Source organism: Podarcis cretensis (assembly GCF_951804945.1).
Source record: "Podarcis cretensis genome assembly, chromosome: 5".
NCBI lineage: Eukaryota > Metazoa > Chordata > Lepidosauria > Squamata > Lacertidae > Podarcis > Podarcis cretensis.
In genome coordinates this window covers 49,888,261-49,900,374 of record NC_137174.1, presented here as the reverse complement: position 1 = coordinate 49,900,374, position 12,114 = coordinate 49,888,261, and the positions used below count along the sequence as shown (strand labels likewise).

The following is a 12,114-nucleotide window of genomic DNA, read 5'->3' as shown; positions in this document are numbered from 1 at the left end:
GGCATTTGCATTATTCAGAAGTTCATATAAACAGTGTAGTTTACATTGTCAAAGAAGCATATGGACTAAACAAAATTGAAATGAAAGGAGCTGTGAAGAATTCCACTCTAGTAATAAAATTCTTTTAAATACCTTGTCAAAAGATTTGACATGTGGAATTTATAACATTCGACAGTGAAAGTGATAACCCTCTCCATACATCAAAAATAAAGCTTAAATAAACCTTTAGCACAAAATGATTTCAATGTAGTGTTTATTATGTGAAATTTCAATGGTGAATCTATTTTTAAATACTGTTCTGCAGAGGATTTGTTCCAGCATGATCTCTTCTCATGCTGAAATTCTTGAAAATGCTTCACCAGAAGCAATTGATGCTGATGAAAGGGAAAGAGAAGAATCTATAAAGGTAGCAATTGAATGGATAAATGAATCACTGAATGAAATGTTCATAGGCCTTCAACCTACTGACCAGCATAAAGCTGATGAACGTCTAGGGTAAGTTTCACATATTTATTCTGCATGTTATATAGCAATTCATTTCTTTTGAAAATCCATTATGTTGCACTTACAAGACTGTAATTCAGGCTGCAATTCTATACTTGAGAGTAAGCCCTTTTGGACTCAGTGGAACTTACTTTTGAGCAGACTTGTATTGGATTGTACTTGTGCTTACCAGCATGTGGCATACTTGAGGATTTGAAATGGCTGTGCTTCAACCATAACAGTCTGGTGGTCTGGAGGCAGATTATGATTGAGTTTAAGCTTAGTCTGTAAATAAAATTATCATCTACCTTGGATACCAGCCTGGAACCCATGAAAAACTTTACTGTGTCAGAGCCTGCTGCCATTTTATTTTAAATAAAAAAGTAAGTCTCTAAGCCCTCCTAGAAAGTTAAGCAAAATGTGCAGGTACCCTTCTAAGCAATTTTAGTGAAATGATCACTCATGGGCTAAAACCACTGATAGGTAGGAGTAAAATTAGAGCTGTGATAGATGAGTTGCTTGGACACCAGGCAATGGGAATACCTTGGGTCCGAAAGAGTTGCTGTTTCCCTTTCATGTACTTTATCTGCTTCTGCCTTATTTTCTAGTAGTCCTTAGAATCTCCGTAGTTTGCCCTTCCTTTTTACCTAGCAACCAGGAAACATCTTTCCCGTGGTGGGTTTCTCTGAGTTCATGTACTCCCTAGAAGTTATTTTCTGCAAATATAACTACACAGTAAGTGCGAGTGGGGAGGTTAAAGACCCCCCCCTGGCAAATACAAAATACCTCTCTAATTTTGTGTTATGTGTTTTATCAGAAATGTATTACTATTTATAGAAGTGAAGGTAACAAATTTCAGTGTACCCTGACTTGCGTGTGTCATGAAGATTCTTGAAGTACTAAAGCAACCAGCGGTTACTGCGCTTCCTTTTATTACAGCGAATATTTTGCAAAGAAAGCAGAAGCAGATGAAGAAAGAAGGGAAGCTGAAAAGGAGAAAGAGAAAGAAATCCAGGAAGCAGAGGCTTCTGCTGCTTCAGCTGCTCCAGCTCCTTCTGGGAAAAAAAAGCCAAACAAAGCAGGTTATAGAATAGACCTTGCATCTATAAAGTAGATAGCATCCTGTTCCATTTAGCAAATGGGTATCATGGCTCTCAGGCTTGTATCCAATGAAGTTGTCCCGTTCTTACAACTTCTGGTTGTGTAATGGAACTTCCCCTCCGTCTTCTCTTCCTACATGCCCCTTGCACACCCACCCACCCACCCACCCAAATCTTTCTCTGGAGGGTTGGTGGAACTCCCAGAACAGATTTGGGAGGCCACCTGGGGAGGAGAGCATGGTGAAGTTCTATTCTGCAAGTAGGAGTCCTTTCTGGGATAAAGACCCACATTTGCTTTCTTACCTAAGCTTGTGGAAGGGAAGGGTAGTTCAAAGCATGCTTCTGCTATCACATTTTTATGAAATGTTATTGAAATGTTATCAATGTTGCATTTTTATTGTTTTTGAGTAAGCCACTTATTATTATAGGAAGGGGTATAAAATGTTATACATAAATAAATAAATAAATAAGTAAGTAAGTAAGTAAATGAAACTTTTGCACATAACCCGTTATGCTTTCCTGGATTCTCCGCCCTTCAACATACCCCCATATCACTCTGCATACTGGACTTAATGATCCCAAGTAAAGTCATGGCAGTTGTAGATTGAGGTGTGGGTGGGTGGCTTGCTTGCCTTTGTAGCTATGTGATGCTTCAAAATGGGAATCACACAGGCAAAACAAAAGGAAAAGATTGGGAAACACTTGATCTGGATACCTAGCTCTCTTTTCTTGGGCAATGCCTTATCTGAGTATCAGACTGCATTATTTGTCTTGACATGTGAATATGCACTCCATTGTCTCATGTTGATTTGTTCATTTTCTTAGGAATCAGTTTAATAGAGGGACATGGAACAGCACACCTGCTGTGAAGTTTATGTTTGTTTAATGGGATCTGGCAGGGCAGGAAAACAGCACAGTGGAAGGGGGCTAGGGTGTCTCCTAGCCACACCCTTTGGCTTTAAATTGAACTGCTAGCTGATCTAGTTGCCAGCCAGGGCCATGCCACTTGTTATCTGTAACGTTCAGTAACATTCCACTAATGGAAAGAACAACCAGATCATACTGACCCTTGAGAGCAAGAGTCTTAAGGATGCAACACCCATTGACTGTTTAACTCGAGGGAAATGTGTCGAATGTTTCTCCTCTTATTGGCTTTTTGCATAATTGCAGTGACCTGTTCATGATAAGAAGAAAGTGTTCTTATTCGTATACTCTTTAACATTTCGTATCTTTCATGATTCTCGCAGTGCTTTTTTGTCTGACAGTACTCACCAGTATGGAGTACCATCACCCCTTTTGTAGCAGCTCATGACAGCCATTTTATGCCAGCATCCATGGCATTTTTATGAAGATTATGAGTACTGGCACCCCATTTTGTACCAAAAACACTGCTCAGAGTTAAATTTGCTTAAAAGTAGTACTGTAGCAGAAGTTTGTATTGCTGCATTTGCCTCACTGATAATTTTAATTGCCATTCTTGATTTCTTAGCAAATATAACAAAATCATTTTTACTTTTCTGGGAGAAAATATTTAATTACTGGAATTTCAGTAGTCTCAATAGAAGCAGTTATAGAGAAGTTGAACTTCTGAAGAGTAGAATTTGTCATTTTATGGAGAATAAAGGTGATTTTTGAGAAACTTTGGAGAACAGCCTGTTGCTTCATGCCTGACACCTCACTCATAATGCATTCATTGCTGTGCATTCCAGACCTAAGGAAGATCAAATATATGATGTGCTTCAAATATATGATGTGCTTCAAACACTTAAGTTGGGTGTCTGCATAGAGTTCCATAGCTGCACTTGACAGCTTTCATGTTCTGCTGTTCAAAAGTTCTGTTAAGTGCTTGGATTAAAAGGTCAGGTTTTCAAAGGCACTCAGCACCCACAACTAGTGCTGGATTTTCAAAAGATGCCAGCTCCTATTTTAGAGTCAAAGCAAGCCATTGGATGATAAGAATTTGAGGACTTGAGGACATAAATGTCACAGTGGGAGTTTATGGTTGCTAAGCTCTGTGCTTCAGAAATCCAGCCATTATTAAGGTGTCCAAGTGAGAGCCAAGTAATTTTCAAAATCTACTCTGGATTCTTAAGTTTTGTGCATATAAAACGCTCTTTGGAAAGTCTGGATCTAAGGGTGCTGGAAGATGAAGGGCATAATAATAAGCAATGGAAGAGAAAAGGAAATAAAAGAGAAGGGTTCTATCTGAGACTGAAACAAGCCTTCATTGCAGAGGTCAAAATATCAGATTATTATGTCTAAGAACAGATGTGATTTAAGCCTAAAGGTTAGGTGTGACATCATGGGTTATAGCCTGCATCATGAGAGGGAAAGAAGGCAAGCCAACCAGCCAAACCAACCCCACCTTCCTCTCACCATTGCCACTGTGGATGACGTTTATTCTTCTCTGACTCCCTGACTAAACAACAGCTTCAACTTTCTGTTGGACCACTTTAAGCGGTCCAGCTCTTGTCTATATTGGGAGGAGTGGTATTTAATTAATTGGTTTATAAACTGCTCCTATATTTAGTAGTGTGGAAATGGTGTAGAGAAATAAATATAAAACAGATAAAAAAACATAAATTTTATTTATTGAAAACTGCAGACATATACTAATTTGGGACGGGCTGGGCGAAAAGTTTTTGACATGACAACATGGAGGCTTGTTTCCCATCTGTGGAAGATGAATTCCAGACAACTGGTGCCACAGTTCTCAGAGCATGTGCCTAAGTCACAGCATGGTTTACATGCTTTGCTATAAACACCAACAGATCTCTATTCCCAGATCTAAGTGACCAGCATGGGATGTAGGGGGGAGAGGTGGTTTCTTAGATGCAGAACTGCACTGGCAATTACCGTTTCCACAGCTGTTGTATTCTGGGTCAAAGCACGTGTCTGCGGAGCACACATAAGCCTGCCCTGTTCTGTCCCCATTCCTCCGTCTTCTGGGTGCAAAAGACCTGTGCGTGGCAGTTGAGTGCTAACTGGACATGTGTAAATGGTCGCCACCTGTATAGGGATTCTTATACCAGTAGCAAAGTCGTGGTAGCAAATTGGCAGGGGTGAATTGAATAACAAGGTCTCTGACCAAATTCCCTGCTCCCGAATAAGCTATGCTTTTATTAAAGGTATCAAGTTAAACACTTTTGGGGGAAATTATTTTAGCAAAAAAGTTAATTTTACAGTTTAATTCAAGCCCCTTTTCTTTCTTGCAACTCTTCAACTTTTATATGGAATATTTTAACTACCCCCTCCCATTGAGGACAAGAGTCTTGGTTAGGTTTCTGTTTCTCCTTAATTACCAGGTTCCCGTGCAAAACTTCCCGAACTAGTATCCCTTGCATGTTTCACCTTCCTGCAATTTTTTGAACCCTATATACACGAGTTTTCAACATAAAGGGCAACCATTTTACAGCCTAGTTACAAACAAAATGCTTCAAAGTCCTGTTCCATCACAACAGGAGATTAGTGTTAGAAAGTTCGTTAGAAGAAGTGTCTTAATATAAGGGGTTAAGATGACAGTCCTCAAAACACCTATCTCTGGAGCAGTGTCTTTGACACCAATAGAATTGATCTAGAATAAGAAGTCCAGATTCTTTGTTTTAATTGACTTCATAGCCATATTTTACTTAACCCTATGATGTTGATATTGTCAATAGAAAACTATAAACATGTTTTTGTTTTCTCAGCAAAGAAGTTGTCTCTGCTGGAGAAGCCAATCCCTCCTGCAGAACCCACGGAACCTGTAGTTATGGGTAGCATGGCTATTGGGTGTACATCTCTTGCTTTTGCAAAGACTGCTGCGACTCTTCGTGACATGCCTTTGTACTTACATATCGCTTTGCTGAAACACGATCAGGTACTTGTCTGGATTTTAGCATCCAGAATTCTCACTCAAGATAGGAATAAGAAGTAATCCAGACATACATGCAGCCTAAGTTCTGCGGAACCTTTTGCTCAATGTTGATGTGGTTTGTATCGCAACCATATTCTAGTACATTTATTATACAAGTATGGCTTAGCTCTGTGCTCTTTCTTCCACCAGAATCCATAGTAATGGCCATAATGAATCTGGCAGATATCTCTGTGCTAGAGCCAGGGCTTGGTCATCACCTGGTGTATTGCTGTGCAAATTTGTGCCCTTGGTCACTAACATGCAAGTGTCATGTTTTGTGACATAGCAATTAATTCCTTTTGTTTTAATTCTAAAGGCGTCCAGGTAGTCAATGTTGCCCCATGCTTAGTGTGCTCTTACTTAATTTAATGGGGGGGGGTGCTGTTGACCAGCAAGTAAGCCCCCCAGGGAACTGCATGGAATGGGATGGCATGTAAATGCCGAAATTAAGTAAATAAATAATATGGAGCAATCAAGTTGCATCTACAGTTCCAGCAGTCCATAGTATTTGGGGGCATATGTAATCATTTTTCTGTTCCGGATAATTTTCAAAGTGAAGCCTAAAATAGTTCCCACATGACTTTTTCCACTTTAGGAATCGCCTAAAGAACTGGCTTTGCCACTTCCAATGGCAACAGTTTTGAGTTGTGGAAAATCATCAGCTGGAAAACTGAATCTATTGAAAGAAGTGATGGTTATACCTCCACACTGGTTACCAGTTAAACAGGTACCATGTGCAACTGTTTTCCCTTTTGTTTATAATAAAACACAATATTAAAAAGCACTTGGCCATATTTTAATCAACCTGTAAGAAGTTAATTGCTTTTTTACGGCATAATCCAACTTCCCGTTCTCTACGCTTATACCTGCTGTCTTCAATTGGAGTAAGAGTGAAGAGGGTGTAGGATTGAAGCCTTACTGCCTCACTACTTGTTACAATCGTGGCATAATTTCTGATGATGTGGGGTTACACATATTAAATACCAGGCATTAGGTGGGAAGAGGGCATTGTCCTCAGGAATAAAGTATGTGGTTTCAGTCTACTCTCTCCAGTTGTGATAAAGGTGAAAATCATCCACTCCATGTGGCAATTAGCACAAGGAAAAAGTCTCATTGGTGTCTCTGTGCTTGGTGGTATTATTATTATTATTATTATTATTATAAACACATCATTAATGTAACATGTTATTAGGCACTTAAACATAACAAAACATTTCTGAATAAATAAATAAAAATTGTGCAGTAGCAGCTTAGAGACCAACTAAGTTTGTTCTGGGTATAAGCTTTCGTGTGCGTGCACACTTCTTCAGATACCTCATGTGCATGTACACAAAAGCTTATGCCCAGAATAAACTTACCATATCTTTCGCCCTATAGGGCGCACTGGCCCATAGGACACACCTCGGTTTTTTTTGGGGGGGGGAATGAATAAAAAAAAATATTTCCCCCCCCCCCAGCCCGAGCTTCCCCCGACCCTAGTCCCCAGAACAGGCTGCTATCCGCAAGCCTTGCGAGCCCGGCGGCAAATCCCGCCGGGCTCGCAAGGCTTGCGGATACCTGCGCGAAGTACGGGGCGCTCTCCGGAGGGCGCCCCGTGCTTTGGGTTGCAGGCTGCCGCCCGCAAGCCTTGCAGGCCCGCGGGAACTCCCCCCCCGGGCGCGCAAGGCTTGCGGACACCTGCCCCAAGCACGGGGCGTCCTCCAGAGGGCGCCCCGTGCTTCGGGCTGCAGGCTGCCACCCGCAAGCTTTGCGAGCCCACGGGAACTCCCGCCAGGCTTGCAAGGCTTGTGGATAGCTTCCTGAAGCCTGGAGAGCGAGAGGGGTCGGTGCGCACCGACGCCTCTCGCTCTCCAGGCTTCAGCGAAAGCCGGCATTCGCCCCATAGGACGCACACACATTTCCCCTGCATTTTTGGAGGGGAAAAAGTGCGTCCTATAGGGCGAAAAATACGGTAGTTGGTCTCTAAGGTGCTACTGGACAAATACTTTTTTATTTATTTCGACTGCATCAGACCAACACGGCTACCTCACTGAATCTAAAACATTTCTGAGTTGGTTATAAGTATATGGAGGAAACATGCATATGGAAGTGTGTAATAAATGGCTGTGCTTTTAATGCACAAGACCCATTCATTGACATCTGAGAAGTTGCCCGTGGATGTGTCTCTTGTGAGTAATATTGACAATGGAAAGGTATAGCAGCGTTCTGTGTTATAGTAGGCATTTCATTTTCACAAAATGAGACATCACATTCATATAGAACGAATGAGTTATTCTCCTGAAAGGTCATTATTATGATGACTCCAAATACCTTGAAGATAAGTTTTAAAATTTCACTTTCATAGATTAATGTTTTTGTCAAATCACCTTCCCAGGCAACTTTTGTTCAATCCCACCTTACTCCTCTCAGATTAAGGATGTATAATGGTACACTCATGGATAGAACAACTGAGAGCAATGAAGTGGGTGAGATGGGAAAGAGATTTAATTAAATATGGTAATCTTCTTTTGAATCAGGTGGGAATTGGCAGAGATCCCCAATTACCAGTTCCTAAATGGGGAAAAAATGGTTAAAGCAAATGTTTCATTCCATTTTACATCATGTGTGTGAACAAAATTAACTCAGGTATAATTGCATGTTGGCACAGCTGATGATAATCTTGTATCTTCTTCAAAATCAAGGCACAACTCAAGGTCTTGTGAACCACACTGAGATCTTTTGATGAAGGGTGGTATATAAATCTAATCAATAATAATAATAATAATAATAATAATAATAATAATAAAGTGAAAGATAGGACCATTTTTTCAAGGACATGGAGCTTGAATGATAATACCTGAATAAAGCAGTATTATTTCAGAAGTTAGTAGGTGCCTGGCTAGTACTTTTCGCTGGTTGTAGTCCTGATACCCTGCCTACCATGCAAGGTGTTCTTTATGCTCATACTTGCTTTCCCTCCTGCTAATACCTGGATTTACCTACTTGGCAGGATTTAAGATACTCTTAATCCACTCAGAACATTGTCACTGGTGTTGCGGTTTCTCCAAAACTTCTCATTCAACTTGGAACATGTCTATTAAAGTGAATATCTGCAGTTTAATGAGCATACTAGTAACTGATCAGAAGGGCGGCGGTTCGAATCCCTGCGATGGAATGAGCTCCCATTGCTCGGTCCCTGTTCCTGCCAACCTAGCAGTTCGAAAGCACGTCAAAGTGCAAGTAGATAAATAGGTACCACTCCGGCGGGAAGGTAAACGGCGTTTCCATGCACTGCTCTGGTTCACCAGAAGCGGCTTAGTCATGCTGGCCATGTGACCCGGAAGCTGTACGCCGGCTCCCTCGGCCATTAAAGCGAGATGAGCGCCGCAACCCCAGAGTCATCCACGACTGGACCTAACAGTCAGGGGTCCCTTTACCTTTACCTAGTAACTTTTGGAAAAGGTCACTTGTTTCCAGAATGTAATTGTTGTGAGCCTGGCTACTTTGGGACGGGTGGCAGTTGCTGTCAGAGGAAGAGAGTGCAAGCATGTCAACAGCATGGAGTGGACCAAGGGGCGTGATGCCGCGAGCTCCATTGCCCCTGGCTCCCTGTCAAGCCCCTACAAACAGGGAAGGAATTCCCTAGCAATGGGGGAAGGCATCAACCAGTCAGGAGGGGCGGTTGGACAGCTGGAGGAGTCAGAGGGTCTGACCTCTGACCTCTCTCAGAGAACTCAGTGCTGCCTGCACCACTGGGAGCAGGCCCATGCCCCATTTGGAGAAGTGTGTGCCACCAGTCTCATTGGGAGAGAGGCTTGTGTCGCAAGTGACCATGTCTCACTTTTAGAAACTGGTAGAGGGCTGTGCCCCCCCCCCTTTAAAGACTTCTTAGCTTTCATTCACTCATGAACTTTTAGGACTGCCTTTGGTGATCTGCAGCTGTAGTGTGGCCTAAATTACTGTAAGCCTTGAATAAAGCTTACTTACACACATACTGTCACTGAGTTTGGGATGGGAGCCAGGGCAATTACTTTTAATAGGAAAAAAAATTGTGTTTCTGTGGGATTTTTTTAATTTTTATTTTGCAGGGTGTAGAAAGATGTGTGGATATTCAGAGAGAAGTAATGAAGTTGCTGAGTCAAACTACTAACATGGTAAGATAAGTTATAAATTAATCATTTTTGTATTTTCAGGAGTGTGTGTTTATGTATATGTTTATGTGTATGTTTGTGTGCATATATACCTTGCTTTACAGAAGGTATACACAAGTCCAGTCTGTTGCCCTGGTTGACAAGTTAACTTTTCAAGTAAAAGCCACCAGGAGTAAATCAAACCCATTATCTTTTTATACAGTATGACAATCATTTATTTCATTTATGCACCAGGAAGACCAGACAAGAAAGCCACCTCAAACTCATGGAGAGACCCATTTAATTAGGGACTCAAGTTACTATTGTGTCTGTTTTTCACATTTCTATGCAGGTGCCAGGTTGTCTTTTAATTTTTTTCCAATAGAATGAATGATTAGCTGCTTTTGCATTGGCTTACGGTTCACGTTTATTTATTGACACATATCTGTTACTTGCTTTGACAAATACAACCTCTCCAGATGCCCTTAGGAAGTGGTGTACTATTATATATGTCATTTATATTTCATGTGCCTAAATTCTGAAAAGAGTCATTAATGTGCTTCATTTTGTTTGCTGCAAATAATCTGTTCAAAATCAGGGAGGTTTATTCATAGTGATGTTTTGAATATCTGTTGTCAGTTTGCAATAAATACATTCTGTTTCAAACTCTGTGTTCTGTACTATACCCAACCTTTATCTTGGATAGTATCTTTGAAGCTATTACAGTATTTAAAAGATGGCTAATTTTTTGGTTACTATTTTTCCTGAATATATAATGTTGGTGTTTCTAAACAATTTTTTAAAACCTTTGTAACAGCCTAGTTCTGTGGGAGAAGGTAAAAAGACTTCACGGGATGCTGCAAAAAAAGCTCCGGTAAGAAAAAATAACAATACAGTTTTCAACTTGAGGAGTGGATTATTGCAGAAAACAGTTGTTAGATTCATAAGGTGATAGGTTTATTAGCAAGTGTGATGGCCCTTGATGTATTGAGACTTGTGTACCATTATTTGTTGCGAGGGATTTATATTATACTATATTGTGAATAGAACAGAAGATTGCTTTCCATCAATCAGCCTTTCTGACATAATTATATCAACCATTAGAAGCTCAGGTTTGTAGGAATTCCTACTGCACTTCACACTGATTGAAGAAGGAAATGGAGGCACACACTGTCTCTTAAACTTGGAACCAATATTACTCCTGTGATGATGGCAGCATAGTGCTCAAATAAGTCATGCTGGTTTTGTCTCTAGATCCTGTTACTTGGATCTGTATCAGTCCACGGGTTGCGATTTCCTAGGTATTCTAGTGACTCAAAATGTGGTGCATCCACTGCCTATGAGCTAGGTTCAGTCATGTGTTCAAAAGCAGAATATGAAACCATCCAGTACCGGTAAAAGTTACTTATTATTGATAGCCAAATTGGAAGCCCAATTTGGATAGGAATGATTTTTTAAAAAATTATTTCTCATAAGAGCATTCCTAAAACAACCAATTCAATAAAAATATCATAGTGATGCACACTACAATAATTAAAACATCATAAAATTATAAAAAGCATAAAATGTAGAACATGTTTATTGTATTTTATTAATTAGACTGGGAGTTAGCAATGCCCCTGTGAGGATGTATGTATGAACAAATATGGGTTATGTAGGTTGGATGGTGAGGAGTGGATGCTCTCCAGGATAGGGAGAAAAGAGCAGGTGTAAATTTAAGTGGAAATTTTTACGTGTACAATTGCATTTTAAAAATGTTTTCTCTGTAATACTCTTAGATTTAATGTTTAATAAATGATTACATTAAATGGATGTATTTTTATTTAAACCGTTGCTAAAAACCATTTTTATAAGGTAAGAGAGGAAACTAAATAAATATTGTGTGAAAAATGTAGTGTGAAAAATAAAAATATACAGGATCATATTTAACATTGGTTCTGCTCTGAGTTAGACCCACTGAAATGAATGAACATGACTAACTTAGCACTATTAATTCCAGTGGGTCTACTCTAAGTAGCACTTACTTGCACATAACTGATAATTACATAGACTTTTCTTACAACAACAACAACAACAATAATAAAATTTTAATTTATACCCCGCCCTCCCTGGCCAGAACCGGGCTCAGGGCAGCTAACACCAATAAAATTACAATAAAACGTAATAGGAAAGAAAACAACAACAAAAATAATTAAAATACGGGTTAAAATACAATTTAAAATGCAGCCTCATTTTAGTAGTAGCCCATAAATCAAAATCATAAGGGGAGGGAAACATAAGGGTCAGACTGAGTCCAAACCAAAGGCCAGGTGGAACAGCTCTGCCTTTCAGGCCCTGAGGAAAGGTGTCAAGTCCCGCAGGGCCCAGGTCTCTTGTGGCAGAGCATTCCATCAAGTCGGGGCCAGTACTGAAAAGGCCCTGGCCCTAGTTGAGACCAATCTAACCACCTTGCGGCTCGGAACCTCCAGAGTGTTGTTATTTGTGGACCTTAAGGTTCTCCGCGGGGCATACCAGGAGAAGCGGTCCC

The 12,114-nt window shown here is 40.4% G+C and overlaps 1 protein-coding gene across 7 annotated transcripts in view; it reads left to right on the top strand.

Moving 5' to 3' along the window:
* ENO4 (enolase 4) overlaps positions 1-12,114 on the top strand; it is a 28,924-nt gene that overhangs the window by 6,224 nt on the left and 10,586 nt on the right. For all 7 annotated transcript variants that reach the window (XR_013839081.1, XM_079976709.1, XM_079976711.1 and 4 more), the window contains exons 3-8: positions 305-495; positions 1,423-1,565; positions 5,273-5,442; positions 6,074-6,205; positions 9,546-9,611; positions 10,405-10,461. Coding sequence is in view for 6 of the 7 variants with exons in the window: in XM_079976709.1 (XP_079832835.1) it covers positions 305-495; positions 1,423-1,565; positions 5,273-5,442; positions 6,074-6,205; positions 9,546-9,611; positions 10,405-10,461 (759 nt within the window). In the remaining variant the exon portion in view is untranslated. The remainder of the gene's footprint in view (positions 1-304; positions 496-1,422; positions 1,566-5,272; positions 5,443-6,073; positions 6,206-9,545; positions 9,612-10,404; positions 10,462-12,114) is intronic.